The 19,590-nt window shown below is 43.2% G+C and overlaps 4 protein-coding genes across 5 annotated transcripts; 3 read left to right on the plus strand and 1 right to left on the minus strand.

The window, feature by feature from the left end:
• The first annotated feature begins 6,302 nt into the window (after nt 1–6,302).
• Nucleotides 6,303–7,336, plus strand: LOC117902286 (receptor-binding cancer antigen expressed on SiSo cells). The gene is made up of 3 exons (XM_034813567.1): nt 6,303–6,701; nt 6,774–6,902; nt 6,977–7,336. Exons 1-3 carry the CDS (start codon nt 6,360–6,362, stop codon nt 7,157–7,159), a joined length of 654 nt encoding a protein of 217 aa, XP_034669458.1. The 5' UTR covers nt 6,303–6,359; the 3' UTR covers nt 7,160–7,336.
• A 125-nt stretch (nt 7,337–7,461) lies between these two features.
• On the plus strand, nt 7,462–8,695 carry LOC117902274 (uncharacterized protein DDB_G0283697). The gene has a single exon (XM_034813542.1). The coding sequence runs from the start codon at nt 7,497–7,499 to the stop codon at nt 8,589–8,591; it is 1,095 nt and encodes a 364-aa protein (XP_034669433.1). The 5' UTR covers nt 7,462–7,496; the 3' UTR covers nt 8,592–8,695.
• Nucleotides 8,696–10,716: 2,021 nt separating this feature from the next.
• Nucleotides 10,717–19,452, minus strand: LOC117902233 (protein vav). 2 transcript variants are annotated; one of them, XM_034813474.1, is made up of 10 exons: nt 18,791–19,452; nt 18,536–18,717; nt 18,301–18,375; nt 17,134–17,815; nt 12,756–12,923; nt 11,854–12,677; nt 11,393–11,770; nt 11,171–11,323; nt 10,928–11,099; nt 10,717–10,857 (listed from the first exon to the last, which is right to left on the minus strand). In XM_034813474.1, exons 1-10 carry the CDS (start codon nt 19,070–19,072, stop codon nt 10,801–10,803), a joined length of 2,973 nt encoding a protein of 990 aa, XP_034669365.1. In that variant the 5' UTR covers nt 19,073–19,452; the 3' UTR covers nt 10,717–10,800. The 2 variants fall into 2 exon arrangements, with proteins under 2 accessions (XP_034669365.1, XP_034669374.1); XM_034813483.1 differs by lacking the exon at nt 17,134–17,815 and adding an exon at nt 13,024–13,132 and having other exon boundaries at nt 18,791–19,442.
• Nucleotides 13,708–15,580, plus strand: LOC117902280. Its single transcript, XM_034813555.1, has 4 exons — nt 13,708–13,861; nt 13,961–14,054; nt 14,210–14,953; nt 15,022–15,580. Exons 1-4 carry the CDS (start codon nt 13,822–13,824, stop codon nt 15,218–15,220), a joined length of 1,077 nt encoding a protein of 358 aa, XP_034669446.1. The 5' UTR covers nt 13,708–13,821; the 3' UTR covers nt 15,221–15,580.
• Nucleotides 19,453–19,590: the final 138 nt, after the last annotated feature.

Raw genomic sequence — 19,590 nt, forward strand, 5'->3', positions numbered from 1 at the left:
ATTAGCCTCCAAGGAAACAATAAAAATAACAATAAGCATTCTTAAACTAGGTTTAAATTGTACCTATGTATGTAAGTATGGAAGAAACATATTGATTTTTTTTTTTCAATTTTGTTAATTTCTCCTCATGAATGCCGCGATTATACATACATACATACATATGTACAGTTGTGTTCAATGAAATAGTAGTGCCGCGCCACACAATTTTCACAACTATTTTTGAGGCCCTTCCAGTCTTTCGAATTGAATAAGTGATACCTTTTTGGAAAGCCTGAAATGTACACATTATAATCCAGAAAGAATCCTGGAACATTTGCATTCCATCTTCTTGTTTTACATGACTTTAGAAAAATACCCATGAAAAATGCTGTTCAATAAAATAGTAGTTTTTTTTTAGAAAATCAAAATAAAAAACGAAAGTGGAATTAATGCATATGTTTCATGTTCTATATGTTTCTTGAGGTTTAATATGTAGTTTTTAATCAAATTTGTTTTCACTATGGCCCTTCTCCAACCTGGCATGTGTAAATAAGGTACTCCCCAAAGCTTAATTAGGATCTGAGACTATAATTCTTAAACACCTTGGCAAAACTGTGCTCTGGTTGACGGATTTATAATTATAATTACACATTTCACATTCCACAATAAGATTTCGTTGGGATTTTGGTCTACAGACTGAGCTAGACATGGAAAAGTGTCGACCTTTTCGGATAAAATTCCATTCCTAGCGAGCTTTCTTGCGTGTTTCAGATCATTATCTTGTTGATAGATTTTTTTGCAAGGCATTTTTTAATAGTAATATTACTGTATTGTATTAAAAAGTTTGATTGCACACACTACTTTATGAAATACGTCAATACGAGGCTAGGAAGTAAGAGTTTATATGGGCTGTAGCTCTTAAGGGTCAACCCAACATGCCCAATGTTGTTTTTTTCTAGAATTTGGGCAGTTATCAGATATCTGTGAACGCCAAACATATTCTTTTGAGTCTTCCTTACCATATAAAACAACTTTGCACTCATCTGTCAAAAGTATTTTTCGGACTGTGACACGGCCCAGTCCACATGCCACATGTCCTCATTTTTCAAAACATGAGTCGTGTACCCATGTGCTTTTATTCTCAAACGCGTAGCTTCCGGGGACCTCTTGCAACTAAATAATGTGTAATCAGTCGTGTATTAACTATCAAAACACTTTCAGAGCGATATAAAATAGTTTTCATAACTTTTGAGGATATTGAAGACCTTGGTCTTGCCTTCAACCATCTTCGACCATCTACTAAAAGACAATTTTTTCGCATAAAAAATCATTTTTCAGGGTGCTTCTTTTAGTTTAAACTATTTAATATAACAGTAAAAGCACATTTAAATTAGTTTTGAATTCCATTATACCTCCTGATTTTAGTTTTTAGTCTAATTCTTAAGTCTCCCATATTAGATTATATCAATGATTACTTCTACGCTCCAAAAACAAAAGTACCGTTACATTTAAACATTTCTTTCATCAAAATATTCAATATATAAATTAAGCTTACTGACGGTAACTTTTTTGAATTGATTTAATTTGTTTTTTAATTTTTTTTTAATTTTTGCACCCAGCACTACTATTTTATTGAACAGCATTTTTCATGGGTATTTTTCTAAAGTCATCTAAAACAAGAAGATGGAATGCAAATGTTCCAGGATTCTTTCTGGATTATAATGTGTACATTTCAGGCTTTCCAAAAAGGTATCACTTATTCAATTCGAAAGACTGGAAGGGTCTCAAAAATAGTTGTGAAAATTGTGTGGCGCGGCACTACTATTTCATTGAACACAACTGTATGTACCTTGCTTTGACATGGACATGCATAATTACACAAACATTTGTACATATTTACAGACACACACATTTATTTTTCCTTTTGAAATTAAACCAAATGATTTCACCACATACGATGCAATGATTTTTCTCGCGGCACACAAGCTTAAAAGAGAGAGAGAAAAAGAGACGCCAACGAAACCGAAGCTGTCGCCATTTTCGTTTTGTACAGCTTCACACACACAATAAAGAACGAAATCATTTTATAAAACTCGATCAAAACTTTTACGAAATATAGAAATTACCAATTAAGCAAACCTGATAAAACATTTAACTCGCTTTGAAACTCACACAAGTTGAAAAGGGCGACAGTAAAAGAAATTCACTTCTCCTCGTGCTGAAACTTATTCTACTACGCAGTCGCGGACGCTCGGCATCGAGTCGAAGAAACACAGCATTCAGAAAAAACATAGCAGAGGACAAAACCAAAAAAATCGGACCTTGCGCTAACGCTAAGAGAGAGACAAAAAGAGACGCCAACGAAACAGACGCCATTTTGTTTTTGTGAACCTTCACACACAAGCAATAAATTCATTTACAAATTTTCTATCAAAAATTGTACGAAACATGCGCTGTAAAATTTAAGCCAACCGAATAGTACATTTAAATTGCTATAGAACTTCGGTGTTCCCATGAATTTCGCTGCAAATTAAACATAATTAGACTCCAGATATCCCGAACTTTAAAACTTTTAAACATAATATCACAAAAAACCTCATTCAAATCCCAACAAAGAATTAAAGCTTTGCTAATAACTTAATGTTTCGAATGCTTAACTTACAAGTCGTTTTGTCCAAAAAATAGTTTCACTTACATATTTTATTTAAGTTTTGGCACTTTAATTCGTTTTATTTCACAATTAATCGGACACTTTTAGAGCTCATTGCGTTTCGCCTGCTATTTCGATTCTGGCACTGCCGGCATAAATGGGTCGCTCTTTATAGATTTTGGACAAGCCTCGCATTCATTTTACGAAAAACTAAGAAAAGCTGTGTACAGCAAACTGTGAAGATCTTTTTCTCGCTCGCACAATCATACCACGTCCGTTTCGCCATATACATATGTATGTACATATGTACATATGTATGGACATGCTGCGCTGCAAACATCTCTATCTCGCTCGCACAGCTCAAGCGGCAGGAGGAGAGCATAAGAGACAGCACCAACTGCACCAACACACACACAAAGGAAGTTTCCGAAGTATACACATTAAAATTTCGGTGAACCACACTTTACCGTTCTTCTCTTGAGGGAAAACTTATTCTACCACGCAGTCGCCGGCGCCCGGCATCGAGTCGCCTAAACACAGCGTTCAGAATCAAAAAAGCAGAGGACAAAAGCAAGCAAAACTGATTCTGCGCTTACGGCTTTTCCTTATTCCTCTCTATATATCTGGTCACATACACACACACACCCACTTATTGCATTGGTAGGGGTGAGGTGTCGTTTAGGGATGGGTATGGCCAATATTGTATCGTTTATACATACAATTCGTATGTAATCATCTAATTAGCCTCCAAGGAAACAATTAAAATAACAATAAGCATTCTTAAACTAGGTTTAAATTGTACCTATGTATGTAAGTATGGAAGAAACATATTGATTTTTGTTCAATTTTGTTAATTTCTCCTCATGAATGCCGCGATTATACATACATACATACATATGTATGTACCTTGCTTTATGGCATGGACATGCATAATTACACAAACATACATATGTACATATTTACAGACACACACATTTACTTGTCCTTTTGAAATGAAACCAAATGATTTCACCACATACGATGCAATGATTTTTCTCGCGGCACACAAGCTTAAAAGAGAGAGAGAAAAAGAGACGCCAACGAAACCGACGCTGTCGCCATTTTCGTTTTGTAGAACGAAATCATTTTATAAAACTCGATCAAAACTTTTACGAAATATAGAAATTACCAATTAAGCAAACCTGATAAAACATTTAACTCGCTTTGAAACTCACACAAGTTGAAAAGGGCGACAGTAAAAGAAATTCACTTCTCCTCGTGCTGAAACTTATTCTACTACGCAGTCGCGGACGCTCGGCATCGAGTCGAAGAAACACAGCATTCAGAAAAAACAAAGCAGAGGACAAAACCAAACCAATCGGACCTTGCGCTAACGCTAAGAGAGAGACAAAAAGAGACGCCAACGAAACAGACGCTGTCGCCATTTTGTTTTTGTGAACCTTCACACACAAGCAATAAATTCATTTACAAATTTCGATCAAAAATTGTACGAAACATGCGCTGTAAAATTTAAGCCAACCGAATAGTACATTTAAATTGCTATAGAACTTCGGTGTTCCCATGAATTTCGCTGCAAATTAAACATAATTTAGCACAATATCACAAAAAACCTCATTCAAATCCCAACAAAGAATTAAAGCTTTGCTAATAATTTAATGTTTCGAATGCTTAACTTACAAGTCGTTTAGTCCAAAAAAATGGTTTCACTTACATATTTTATTTAAGTTTTGGCACTTTAATTCGTTTTATTTCACAATTAATCGGACACTTTTAGAGCTCATTGCAGTTCGCCTGCTATTTCGATTCTGGCATTGCCGGCATAAATGGGTCGCTCTTTATAGATTTCGGACAAGCCTCGCATTCATTTTACAAAAAACTAAGAAAAGCTGTGTACAGCAAACTGTGAAGATCTTTTTCTCGCTCGCACAATCATACCACGTCCGTTTCGCCATATATGGACATGCTGCGCTGCAAACATCTCTATCTCGCTCGCACAGCCCAAGCGGCAGAAGGAGAGCATAAGAGACAGCACCAACTGCACCAACACACACACGAAGGAAGTTTCCGAAGTATACACATTAAAATTTCGGTGAACCACACTTTACCGTTCTTCTCTTGATGGAAAACTTATTCTACCACGCAGTCGCCGGCGCCCGGCATCGAGTCGCCTAAACACAGCGTTCAGAATCAAAAAAGGAGAGGACAAAAGCAAGCAAAACGGACCCTGGGCTAACGGTTCTTCCTTGTTCCGCTCTATATACATATGTATGTGTGCATAGGTATAATGATATATAGAACATATATTTGCGCACTTGCAGACAAACACTCCGAATGCAATGGTAGGGGGGTAAGAGATGCGCACTGAAATGTATCGTATAGCCAATATTGTATCGTTTATACATTCGTATGTAAATTCAATCAAAGTTTGAGTCCCTATCATCTTATAAGCCTCCAAGGAAAACAATACAAAAATTTTCTCAAACTAGAATTTAATTGTACCTATTTATGTACATTGTACATACATATGTATGGCATGGACATGCATAAATACACATACATACATACATACATATGTACATACATATGTAAATTGCTTTGGCATGGACATGCATAATTACACAAACATATGTACATATTTACAGACACACACATTTACTTTTCCTTTTGAAATTAAACCAAATGATTTCACCACATACGATGCAATGATTTTTCTCGCGGCACACAAGCTTAAAAGAGAGAGAGAAAAAGAGACGCCAACGAAACCGACGCTGTCGCCATTTTCGTTTTGTAGAACGAAATCATTTTATAAAACTCGATCAAAACTTTTACGAAATATAGAAATTACCAATTAAGCAAACCTGATAAAACACTTAACTCGCTTTGAAACTCACACAAGTTGAAAAGGGCGACAGTAAAAGAAACTTCACTTCTCCTCGTGCTGAAACTTTTTCTACTACGCAGTCGCGGCCGCTCGGCATCGAGTCGAAGAAACACAGCATTCAGAAAAAACAAAGCAGAGGACAAAACCAAACCAATCGGACCTTGCGCTAACGGCTTTTCCTTATTCCTCTCTATATATCTGGTCATATATACACACACACACACCCACCTAGAGCATTGGTAGGGTGGAGGCAAGAGATGCGCAATGGAATGTCGTTTAGGGATGGGTATAGCCAATATTGTATCGTTTACACATTCCTATGTATGTACATTCAATAAAAGTTTGATTCCTGGGCGCTTGCGCATCAACTAATTTACTTATTAAATCCAAGAAAAGATGTACCCGTCCGGGGCAGCACTAGTGCTGTTCACTGACCTGTTCAAAGACCTCCCACATATTTTTATTTTCTGTTTAAACAAATAAAAGAATAAACTGTTTAACCGTTTTAACTTTCAGCGGGAAACGGAAGTTGCCTGCGAGTATCGATAGTAACGTTGGCAACAATCCAAATAAATCGAAATAATCTATATTAATTATAATTATTTGTTTATGTATATACAGGTATCAAACAATAAATCGCATTACTCTTACTTTATGAAAATTTTAACTTATTTTACAAACATTATTATTATTATTCGTTTATATATTCGGTATATTTTCAGTATATTTTTAAAATGATAAGGTATATTTTGCTATATTTTTTAGTGTCATGCGGTATATTTTATCGACACATCCGCGGTCACACTGAAAACAATAGAAATAGCTCTTTTAAGCTATTATTTATTTATTATGTTGCAACAAATTAAGATGCTGCTGCTCAGCATCGTTACGCTTTGCCGGCGTGCCTTATGCTGCTTCTCGCGGCGCCGCAAGATGAGCCACAGCGGCGGTGGCATCACATCCAACGGGGACCAGCTAATGGCCGTCAATGTGATTGTGGAGCGGGGGGATTTTGCAACGTCTGCGGGATCAGCAGGTGGTGCTGGCAGTCGGTCATTAGGAAGGGAGCGGGACTGGAACTCGTGGGATGACAGCCCCCGAACCGTGGAGGAGCACATAGAGCAATACCGTCAGCGCATGGCCCAGCCTCCAACGCCGCCCAAAGAAGAGCCCGAACCAGACTTCTTTAGTGTAGGTGTTGGTATTTGGCCCACACGGTGATATGTTCTGATTAATCAACTCATAATTGTGCCCTCTTTCCAGGAGCTGACACCCACCATCAAGCCACAAGTGAAATACTTTCTGGACGATCCCACAGCCTCAGCTGCGTCCAGCCAAGCAACTGACTTCTCAAGACTGCAGGCCCAAGATGTGGTACCCATCAGCGACACTGTAAGATCATAGATATCCACTCCCCGATTGAGTTTATTTTTTTCTGAATTTTGCCACGTTTCACTACTCTGCAGGCTGATCTCGAGGACTGGGTGGATGACAATCCTGGCGGCTGGGAGGAGCTGGACACATCCGGGACCAAGCAAATCATACGCGAGAAGCGGCGAGAGGCGCGCCAACAACGTCAGCCATTGACAAGAGCCGTCCAGCCGACCATTGGAGCCCAGCGTCTGAGCGACATTCATCGCGTTGCGTAGCTGTCAGCTGACCTCCCCCGCCACTTCCCTTCATTCATCATTCCATTACCCATTTTTTCCCACTTTGGCAATTTCTTTATTGATTTCCCCCGGCCGCCTGTCGTCCGCCGCTAGTGCCAAGCGTGGCTTTGATTTAGTTCATTGGGCACACAAAATAAATCTTGCCTTTCATTTGCACTTCCCTCTACCGGTCCCAGGCCCAGTCGTTGGGCCACCACTTCCTGATGGCTCTGCGGTCGCTGTGCCAATTGCCGCACACCACGCTTCGTTGGCTAAAACAGCTAGAAGAAGGCCTTAAAAGGGCAGACCATCGCTGAGGCATGATGCTTTCAGTACCATGATGTTGCCGGAGTTGCTGCTGCTGCTGCTGCTTGGCCTGGCCATGTCCATGTCCATGTCGGACGCGTACGATCGCAGTGTCAACTACTGGGAGGCGTTTGCCCCGGGCAAGCTGCTGCAACGTTTGGATGCACTCACCCTGACTGATGTGGACCAGAGCAAGCTGGGAAAGCTGCCCGAAATGATTCAAGTGCTGGCAGAAACCCAGGAAAATGCTCAGGCGGAACCCAAGGCGGATGAGGATGAGGAGGCAGGTGTGGCGGGCGATGAGGTGGACAGCCTGAGTGCCGAGACCAGCCGTGAAGCGCCGCATTCTGGTGAGGACTACGAGCGCAACTACGAGCAGTTTGTAAAGGAATACTTTGATCGGGCTGCCTCGGACGATGCGGATGCGGATGCGAATGATGGCAGCAGGAGCCTGGAGCAGACCCAAGCGGAGGCCAGCAACCACAAGAATCAGCGCTGTCGTCGCGTACAGCGGCAGGGCCAGCTCTGCGAGATATGCCGAGAGGCCAAAAACAATCAAGTCTCGGAGACCTGCAGCTACTCGAATTCCGATAAGCCGGAGAAGTATGCCTATGACACTGGCAGCCAGTACAAGCGATATCGCGATGATTCCGCGGACAACGACAACGACGACGATGACAGCCTGCAGGAAGCTGTAGCCGAGGAGGGCAAGGAAGAATCAGCCGCCGCCAGCAGCCTATGTGTGCGACGACTGCAAGGTAAACGCGTCTGCTATCAGTGCAAGGACAGCAAGGGCCAGCGGCTGCAGCGCTGCTACGATATGCAGGAAAAGCGCAGCAAGAACAAGGCCACCTCATCCGCAGCAGCACCAACCACCAAGAGCAAGTCCAAGGTGTCCTCCTCGAAACGGAAGCCACGTGCCCGACAGTCACAGCAATCGGAGCAGGAGCAACGCATCTACAAACGTACCATCAGCTACAGCTATGCCCAGGGCTCCAGTCCCAATGATGAGGCGGAGCAGCCCCCTCTGGCAGAGCTAACGACTACAGCAGCAACGCTGCCAGCCAACCAGCATCGTCGCCGTCGCCTGGTCAAGGTCCTGCGAAGACGAGGCCCTGTTCCGTGATTGCATTTTTCATTCCTTTTGCCTTCCCGCTCGCCCCCTCTCCCAGTAGCTAAGATATAATAATAACAATTTTTTTGTTTGCAATAAAAGTTTTCATAAAATAATGTAAAGACTTTTCAGAGAGATCAATTTATCGATGCAGCTCCTGATTATCTCCAACCCATGGATAGTGCCTCTCACTGGAACTCTGGCTGGATAGATTTCTGTAGTTATCCCACTAATTGATGACTAAAACAATGCACCTGCACCCCTGGATGGAGCTGCGGATTGGATTTCCAATTGGATTTGGTCCTCATACTCATAATCATGATAGGCATTCCCCCTCCCCCTTCTCGCAATGAAACGCACAGTTGAAATGTTTTCAATTTGAACAACAATACATTCACAAAAAGTTCGTTTATTAGGTGTTTCGGGGAATCTGAATCGGAGACTCCAACTCCAATGGTTTTGAAATCTTAGTCAAAGAAGCACAGACACAATTTGTTTGCGTTATACATTTGGCATAGGTAGAGAGAACATGGAAGCAATTGCGATTTGCAAACAACATTTATCTTAGCTCTAAGTTTAGTAGCTGCCAAAAGAGAAAGATAGGGAGAGAGCTACCGTTGTTTCGAATGGGATAGCTGGAGGCTGCTGGTTGCTAGTTGCTAGTTGCTGGCTGGGGTTACAGTTAAGGTTTTTGGGTATTATTATAGTGCTAGAGTTGGTTAAGCAGCAAGTAGGTTGTGCGCACAAGTCGGTTATTAAATGCATTATATGGAATTGTTAACATTTTGCCATGCCATGCCATGCCATGCCATGCCATGTATATGAAACCATAAATAAATACATTATAAACATAGACTTGAATGCATCGAATACAAAGGTACAAAGATACATAAATAGATGGATAGGTAGCTGGATAGCTGGAGAGTCTTATCAACTATACGCTGGTTTCTTTGTGTTTATTACTTCTGTTGTGTGCTGATTTGTTGTGCCTTCTTTTGAACGATTAAACAACTGTTGCTTGACTTTTTGACAATTATCAGCAAATACATTATATATGCTTGTGTATGTGGAGGGTCCTGCGATCCAAAAGACAACACAAATGGTATGTAGTATGTATGTAGAGAGACACCAAGGGCATGCCCTGACTGACGTGTCCTATAGCCTAATGTTTCGTTCGTTATAATGCTCACAAAATTTCGTTGAATTCGTTGAGTGGACCGCTTAGCCGTGGCTAATATAAATATGTATAAAGTGTAGTAGGTACATAATGAGTAATATATAATGTTTGTATATAAATTGGCTGGCCTAAAACTCTGTGTGATTTTGTGTGTGTGTTTGTGTGCTTGGATCAATCATGACCATACAAATATATTTGTATATGACGTATATATTGTTATGGATAAAGCTATTACTTCCATCATCATTCATTCATCATCCTCGTTGTTTGTGGTTGTTTTTGTAGCCTTTTTTGCGCACACTTTGTGTGTGTGTTTACATTCATTATATATGCTACGTACGTACATACATATACGGTAGTTGTACAATAGATTATGATTTATACGGTAGATGCACTTTTTTGTGCTCCTTTTTTAAAGCTTCTTTTTGTTTTCTTCTTGTGCATTGTGCATAAATTAAAACTTAGGCAATTAATTGGTTTTCTTAAGCTTAAAAAATATAAACACATGCATACACACACATTTAAGAACATTTTCGCTTAAACTTTTGCGGTTTGTTTATGTTTTTGTTTCGTTATTTGTTCTGTAGGTTTTGGCACAAATGTTTCGTACACTAAACAGAGAGAAAAACAAACAAACAAAATATAAAATATTACACCTTTAAACATAAACATAAAAACAATTTGTATAATTAAAAAAAATATATATGTATATGTATATTTAACTAGGATGCAGTTGTGTGGGGTGGGGGGGGCGGTAGGGGTGTGCTGTCGCTGCGGCTGCCGCATCTATCTGACCCACTGGTTGAGGCTGCTGCTGTTGGTGCTGCTGTTGCTGTTGCTGCTGGTTGTGGTGGCGGTTGCAGCGGTGACAGCAGCAGCGGCAGCGGTGGTGTTCGTGAGGCTGGTTAGGCAGGGTATACCCTCCAGGAGTATGGCTGCTGGCACAACAACAGCTGCTGGTGCTACAATTTCGACTACATTAATGGCTGCCTCTACGGGCGACATGGCCTTGGGTGTACCAAAATAGACAAGCGAATTATAATATCAAAGCTCGTCGTTAGGCGAATGCTCCTGCACGTACTCCTTCGGAAAATAGCCAACCTGTTGTCCAAACAAAAAACAATTATAATTAATATATTAACACAACGATAATCGTTAGGTGGACACGCACTGTATCACCAATCTTGCCACGCCACCAGCCCTTGCTGTCCCCATCCTTGCCTATAACCAATATCTGGCAGTCGGTGCGCAGCTGCAGTTGATTGCTGCCCGGCTTCGGTTCGTAATCGTACAGGGCAGTGGCTATTACCTCACGATATGGCCACTGCAGCAAAGTATTTAATCTGTAATTATAAATAGAATTAGAAAACCCCCAAGCTATGTAGATGCTGACAGATCAGTCAGAGATTCTTACCCTGCAAAATTCTCGCCTAGATCATTCCTTTCGTAGTAGGAAACCAACTCGACAATCGTCTTGAAGTGCCGCCGTGCCGACAGGCAATAGAGCATGCCCTCTGTGCCGATTTCCTGATTGATTTTCATATGCTTAATCACATGATCATCGGTTCTAAAGTGCGGATTAATAGATTAAATGTACAGGAAACTTGAATTATGACCCATTCCATTCTACACTCACTTTAGGCTCAGGGCATACATCGTCTCATGTGCCGTCGATGGCCCTTGGGGTCGTACGCGCAGCAAATACGTGCCAATGCGTCGATTCTCCAAACGATTGGCCGCCGTCTCGCGATCCATGTTGCCCACAAACCAATTGAATTCGGTTAGCTGTCGATCGCAGACTGGCGGCGGTTGGGTAATGGGATTCTGCTTGCAGCGACCCGTCGACGAGATGCAGCCCTTGTGTACGGCTATGAGGCACACCTTGCAGCGATAGCCCTGATGGATGCGTCCCTTTAGAAACTTGGAGCAGTGCCGGCATGACGTTGGTGTATCGAATGTAAATATTTCCATTTTGTGATCCGTATTGCGGCAGCCAGGCGGATCCAGGCTCTCCCTAAACGAAATTAGAACAAATACGAATAAATATCAGCCGAGTTATGGCTGGAAGGGGACAATGCTCTCAATGCTCTCACTCACATTGCCTCGGTCAGTGCCTTGCGCCACTTGTCCCGCTCATGCTCCGACTTCAGATACAGCGTAAAGGCCGTCTTGCCCGATTTGCGAGCCAACAGTAGCTGATACTTGAAGCGCGTATCCCGGCCGAGGGTGCGCCGCGAGTGGCTCTGCTCCACACGATAGTCGGCCAGGTTATGCGAGTCGCGATATGTGTACTGCATGTCACCCGTTTTGATGTGCAGCGACTTGACCATTATGAGTATCTTGTCGAAGACAAATGCATACCGCAGCTTGGTCTTTTGATCCTCGTGCGCCTTGATGTGCAGCTCCCCGTCGAGGAGGAGGCGTCCGTATTGCAGCAGATCGTTGCCATTCTGCAGCAGATGCAGATCGAATATGCTGTCCTTCACCTTCTGTATGATGACCAGATGGTCCGAGTCGCGCTTCACCTCATTGATGTACTGCGACACATCGATCATGGCCTCCTTGGCCCGCTCCAGCGAGCGGTAGTCCTCATGCTGCGGTGCCGTCTCCTTCACCAGCTTGTCCAGCAGCAGATGGTACTTGAGGATGCGCTGCATGGGCACCGACAGTATGTCCCGCAACTGCAGCTTGCCCACATTGTATTCCCGCTCGCATTTCTGCACCAGTTGATCAATGATCTGATTCTTCTTGCACACATCCGCCAGATAGTCAATGGCGCCCAGCAGGCAGCTGCAGTACTCGCCATAGATGAGGAAAGGCTCACGGAAATCCATGAATACCTGAGCCATTCTCAGCTTGGTGCTGGGCGAAAGGGCTTCCCGCAGTCGCTCCAGGAATCGTGTGTGTATGTCAGCCAGCTCCTAGACATCCACCAATGGAAAGGGGGTAAAAAAATATATATAGAAACAAATCGAACTGAACCCTATGGATATACTCACCCTAATTCGTGGAAATATTAGCCGCAGCTCGTCCTGGTTGAGGTGCCGTTCTAGCGGACCCATAAACTTCAACTTTAGGGCATTGAGAACATCCAAATAGTTGGACTCTGTGTCGATTAGCTCCCGTATCACGTAGTCGCGCTGCTCGAAGCTGGTCGATGATGCTGTCTAAAGGGGCGCACAAAATCAGAGACATTAGTTTTGGCAATCAGCTGAGTGTTTACAGCGGCGTCTCATGCACAATAGAAACATCAGCAGCAGTTTCTACCTGGCTTCTACTCGTCCTGTGCAGGGCGCACAAGTCTTGGTAGACCTCCTCCTCTTTTGTGTTGGTGTGATCGTAACCAGTTCCATTGCATGCAATATTGTCGGTGGTACTAAATGAAAATAAAACAAAAAACCAAATAATACAAAATTATAGAACATCAAATTAAACAAAAACATGAACAAAACAAAATCAAATAGTGTAATCAAGAATTAAAACGTTTGAGTTCGAGTTTATTAGCCCGCGCTCAACAAGCAAAGATCCGCCAAATTTAGAAATCTCATCGATAGCCGTCATCCAATATGTTCCTATCGATTGTTGAATACCCCACCACGTCGCGAGGCCAAAAATATCTGCGAGGCAGCGTCGAATTTACAGTATTTTTATAAAGAACATAAGATACCGAATTAGCAACATTCTGATACTTTTGGGTGTTGGCCCTAGATATTATAGAATATAATATAAGCCAAATCACATCGCAAAAAAAAAGCATGTACAAAAGTGAATACCGGAGGTTTTTCACACTAGCGGTGTAGCCACTAGCGGTCAAAGCCTGTCGACAAAGGTACAAATTTCCTCGTCAGATGTCTCTGTTGCTATTTACATAGATATGTAGTTAATGTCTAACAAACGTGTAGTTCCCGCGTAGTTACCATGTAAGAACATATACATTTTTTTCACAATGCAACTCTACTGCAAAGTGCATGACGATGTGCTATTAAAACAGCTGTCACTGTGTGTGTGTCGGACTTGGATTTGACGAATAATAATTGCTGATTCTGTGCAATAAAAACAAACGAAATGGAGCATCATACATACGCCAAAAGTGGTTTGAAAATATGTAAGGTGCAGGGCAAACACATGTGTTCCCCACTCACGCCCCCTCCCCTTACGATTCACGATTCTAACGCAAGTACTTCCTTTGTTTATTCTGTTGTAGGGACCATTGAGCAGAAGCGCAGCCTAGTGAAAAAGCGCATTAATGCTGATTATTTGTTCAATAAACCCTCTCTGAGGGGGGATCGGCCATGGAAGTAAGTTTTTGTGCTTCCCAGGGAGAGGTGGGGTGTACTTTTTACAGTGCACGAAATAAGCTGTCATGTGGACGGTGCATGGAACGGGGTTCGGGGCTTGTGCATATGTATGTTACGTTAAATATATGTATGTAAATGTAACTCACGTTTTGCAGGACTTTTAAGGAAATGGCCCAGATTGGTGACTTTAGCGAGCATGCCCTGCGCCAGCAATGGCAAGCCCTGGTCTATGCCTATCGCACTGAGAAGGAGGGCATCAGTTCGCCCATCAACGACCTGGTGATCAAATCACTCAACAAGAAGTGGGAGTTCTTTGGCGAAATACACAGATTCATGATCAAGAAGAATGACCATCATTCGTATGCGCAAAAGGAACCGAATGAGCGCCTGGTGGAGCCGATACTGCGTTGCCCTGAAGCCACCAAAGTTGTGGCAAAAGCACAATCAACAGCTGAGAATAATGCTGAAAACTCATCGGACGACGATGGACTGGAGGTAATAACACCTGAACCTTACCCTGCTGCACTGAAAAAGATGTTCGAAGACGATCCATGGCACCCTGTCCCTACTACACTGGAAAAGGTGTTGATTGTCGATCCACGTGAACCTCACCCAAAGACACCGAAAAAGGTGTACCCAAAGGAACAGAACGACAAGAAGGAGGCTGACGAGATCGAGGAGAATTGCCCAGTCCTAAAGAGGATTGAGTCGGAGAACTATGGGAAAGTAACCACACACGGTCATCCGATTCCTAAATATCGATATGTCTGGGTTCAGTATGGTGGGCCGGTCGAGGACAACCAAACCGAAAATGTCAACAACTCTGCTCAACCCAAAGCTCGTAAATCTCACAAGCGTCGGGCTGGAAAGGTACTTAGCGAGAAGGATAAGTACTACAGGTGAGTAGCTCTCTAGCTGTTCCCCAGCAACTCAATTGATTAATAATAATATAATACCCCACCCACAGACATCGTCGTCGCTTCGAGCAACGACTTGAGAAACGCCTGAAAGGTTTTGGCAAGGCTGTGAGTGTCATTTTGAATCACGTGGCCACCAATTTAGGGGCTCAGACCGAGATGCCGGATCTGGGGACGTTATTTGACTCTGATTCGATGCCATCGAGCAGCAGTGACAGCAGCGCTGACGAGGACTCCGAACAGAACTAAACACACAAAAAACAGAAACAGGTTACAGGGCGGGTGATCTTTAAGTGAGGAAGAATGAAAGGAGAGGAGTGGAGCCCAAGGCAAAGCCAAAGAAGCTAACACTAAAACAGGGTCCACGTTTTTGTTACACCAAAATTTGGTGGCTCTAGCTCTTATAGTCTCTGAAAACTAGCCGACAAACAAGACGGACGGACAGACAGACATGGCTCAATCGACTCGGCTATTGATGCTGATCAAGAAGATATATACTTTATACCCTATTTACTCTTCGAGTACCGGGTATAAAAAGGAAGGGAAAAGACTATGTCTCGTAACAACTAAAAACGATTTCGAAATTTAAGAGTGTCTATTAGGAAAAGAGAAAATATATTCACTGATTAGGGGCAGGGCCGGGGCAAATTCGTTACACAAATAACGAAATTAAACTAAATAATAGACTTAATGTTACAAGAAACGAGAAGGGACGTGTGAGACGCTCCTTACGCGTCACATCTTTTATCCCCGGCACTCAGTACAACATCTGTACCTTAGCGTTTTTTTTTCTTTCAAATTTTCCATATTTTCTTCATCTGTCATCTACATACATCTACATCACTTCTCACGCCAACATGCTCTCTTAGCTCGCCCCCCTCCCCTAGAGCCACACACCACATGAAGCAGAGTGTGGATGAGAGAATGTGTCTTCATTCTAGCTATAATAATGATCCAATCGGATCCCAATTCGGTGATCTGATAGATATGGTCATTCCCTAAAGAATGACGTTTTTAGTTCTCTCGTATCTTCAAAATTGTGGCTGTGGAAGATTTCGCCCTTTGTGGGGGCGGAAGAGGGCGGGGCTCATTCTGGAAATACACTTGTAACAGTGTGGGCATAAAGAAGTCTGGATGCAAAATTTGCTGGCTCTAGGTTTATAGTCTCTGAGATCCAGGTGCTCAACAAGACGGACGGACAGACTCAAACGACTCGGCTATTGATGCTGATCAAGAATAATATATACTTTATGGGGTCGGAAACGTTTCCTTCTGTGCGTTAGAAACATCCGTTATTCCCCACAAATACAACATACCCTATTTACTCTTCGAGTACCAGGTATTAAAAGAAACGGAAAAAGCTGCTTAAAAGAATATAGGACTGCTGACTGCATAATAAACAACATCGAACATAAGTAGGAAATAGCAACGAATTGTTAAACAAATGAAAAATAAAAGGCTTACCAAATCTACATATATACACTGCAGCAAAGGAAATAGCGTAAGAAATTGTGAATGGCAATGGGCTGAGGGATCAATGTATAACGGCAGGGACAAAAGAAAGAATAACTGAGAAAACTGTTCAGTAAATACTCGCAATACTCGTAAAGACAATCTATTTATGGAAATGTTTTTGAAAAAGAGTAAACAATTTCCCCCCCGATAATGCTTTTTTGTTTGTTTAGAGGTGGGGTTGAAATATAATGCCAGGAGCGAATCCTACATCCAATGGCAATCAGGCAGATGAAAGATAGTGCGACGGCCTTATCGGCTGAAGAAATAACAGACAGGGACGCCAACCCCCCGACCATAACCCACTGTATTTTGGATCGATACACAATCCAAAATCCACATTTGAACACAATATGCTGGATTTTACGCCAAATGTTGTCAAATAGATGACAAGTATGGCTACAGAAAATATATATACAAAAAAAAAAACAAAAACAAGCCACAGAAAGGAAATAAAGTGCAAGGGGGTATAATTGTTGTGGGGTGCATTCGTTGGGGATGATGTTTGTGGTAGTTATATTAAGATTAAACAGATATTCGGAAGATTGAAGTACAGGTAGGAGGAGGTAGAGCAGTTGGCCTGGGGAATGGGTTAAGGATGTGGGATGGCGGATTACAGTGAAAGAGTTAGTAATGGATAGACGGCACACCTCTGGTTTTGGCTTCGTTTGGAATGTAACATAGCAGAGATCCTCGTAGACCTTCTCATCGTCCTCGCTGTAGATGTACGAGTACTCATGCTCCGAGGAGCTAATCGAAGGGCATGACTGATAGTTGTAGACAGCAGCGGCGGCCTTCTGCAGCCACTGGCTCTCGTTGATGAACAGCGACGAGTTGGAGGCATGCAACAGTGACAGTGTCGATGCACAAAACGATGCATTCGATGCGAACGCCTCGGCAGCAGCCTCCGAGGTGCTCGGCTTCGGGGCTTCCCTTAGCAGGGCAGCGGTGGTGCGTGTGGGCGCAAGGGTCTCCGGCGGTGAGGCGACTGTGGCCACAGGCACGCCCTCTAGCGAGGCCGTGTCGTCCAGCGAGAGGTCAAATGAAAGGGTTTTCATGGAACCATTGCCACCGCCATTGCCACTGCCCGAGCCGCCGCTGCCGCCACTGCCCGAGTCATTGTCCATGGTCCCATCGCCGATGTCATCCATGTCATCAATATCGTTGTCCTCGACGCCATTCTCAATGGTTATGTCGCTGTTCTCATCCTCCACCGAAACGGACCCAGAGCCGCTCTTCAAAGTCCGTTCGTAGAATCCTTCCCTGGCGGCGGCGGCGGACGCGGATGCTGGCACAACGGCGGCATCGATGCTGTTGGTTTTTCGCATTTCACTGCCGTCGGTAATGCAGTGCACAATTTTGTTTGTTTGTTTGTTTTTTTTTTGGAAAAGCAATGCAACTCACACACGCAAATAAGTTACACACATGCATACAATGATGATTGGTTAGGCAGTGTGTTAGAGGGAGAGAGTGAGAGTTACAGAAATGACAGAGACAGAGTGTGTGTGTGTGAGAAAGAATGCGCGTTAGATAAAAGCAACGGGACAATGGGATTGTTTTGGATTTTATTCAACTTTTTTCTTTGGTTTTTTGTTTTGTTTTTGATAAGCAACCAGAGACAGACGCAAGGGCTTAGGCGTTCTGTACGTGGACTCATAATGGTATTAAGATTGTCTGGGGAGGGGGGAGCGGAAATGCAAAATACATTGCATATCCGCTGCATACATACATACGTGCATACATACATACATATGTATTTGCAGCGCATAGAGCGGGGAGGTGCATATTTCATAAAGAGAGCGAGAGAGAAAACTTACGTGGAGTGAAGATCCTTGTAGATGGCCTCGTCCGAATGGGAGCGTTCGCTGGGCGATAGCAAAAGGTTGAAGCCGCTGCAAAAGAAGATCCAATCAGAATTACGAATTGGGTGTCATACAAGCATAGCCAGGGATGGAGAGCACTGCTTCCATTAGCATTAGGTCAAGACAAGCAGTTCAAGCAGTTCGATCTCTTATCGCCCATCTCTGGTGCTGCTGGTGGCATTGCACTCACACTAGATCTGGATGGAGCTGTTGCACCTTGCGACACTGCGACAGCTTCGAGAGCGTGATCAGCACCCGATGGAAGTTGGTCAAATCGTAGAGCATGGTGGGCTCAAACAGATCCGCATCGCGTATACCAAAATTATTGTGACAGACATCCAGGAAGAGCTTGATGTTCTTGCTGCACAAAAACTGGAACACAGAAAAGTGGAACACACCACGATGATGATGATGGAGCAGGAGAATGTAATGGTTGGTGTCCCACCTGCGCCATTTGGGGCTTGCGATTGAATTCGCGCGGATCCATGCTGCTCGGATCCAGATGGATGACCAGATTGCACAAGAGGACGCCATCCCGCAGCGTCATGGCCAGTATACGGATCTCGGCGTCGGGCAAGGCGGCCTTGTGGTCGGGCGGTATGATTTTACATCGCGTCAGCCAGGCAACGCATTCGCGCCACAGATCTGCATTGACAGCGGCGATGCCGCCGCCAAGGGAGTTGCCAAAGCTGTTGCTGCTATTGTTGTTGTTGTTGTTGGAGGCCATTTGCAATATTGGGGGTGGCCAATTTTGGGGGAGCAGGCAGGCGGAGTTTGGGTGGGAGTTGACCTCGGTCTTGGGCGTGTGTATGTGTGTGTGTGTTGTTGCTGCTGTTGCTGAGGGAGCCTCGATTGCGGGGGTCACGATGGCAGGCGCGCGCACAAATTTCGTTGCGTTAATAAAAACAATTGGGCCTCATCCGTATCCGTGGGCCGTGGTTTTCCTGGACAGATTACAGATAACACATTACACAGATGCAGCAGCGCGATGCTGCACACACTACATTAAAATCACAAGACGACGGACAGACAGATAAAAGCTGGCACAGATATTCTTTCACTGCACTTTTCTGGCTCTGGCGTTAATTTTTTTAATTTTTTTGTGTGTTTCTCTTTTGACCAGTGTTACCGCAGATTTATCGATCAAGTATACCGCATGACCCTCAAAAATATATCAAAATGCACCTTCTAGTTTAAAAAATATACCGTAGATATACAGAATTCCAAATAATTTTAAATTCTATT

Source organism: Drosophila subobscura, chromosome A (assembly GCF_008121235.1).
Source record: "Drosophila subobscura isolate 14011-0131.10 chromosome A, UCBerk_Dsub_1.0, whole genome shotgun sequence".
NCBI lineage: Eukaryota > Metazoa > Arthropoda > Insecta > Diptera > Drosophilidae > Drosophila > Drosophila subobscura.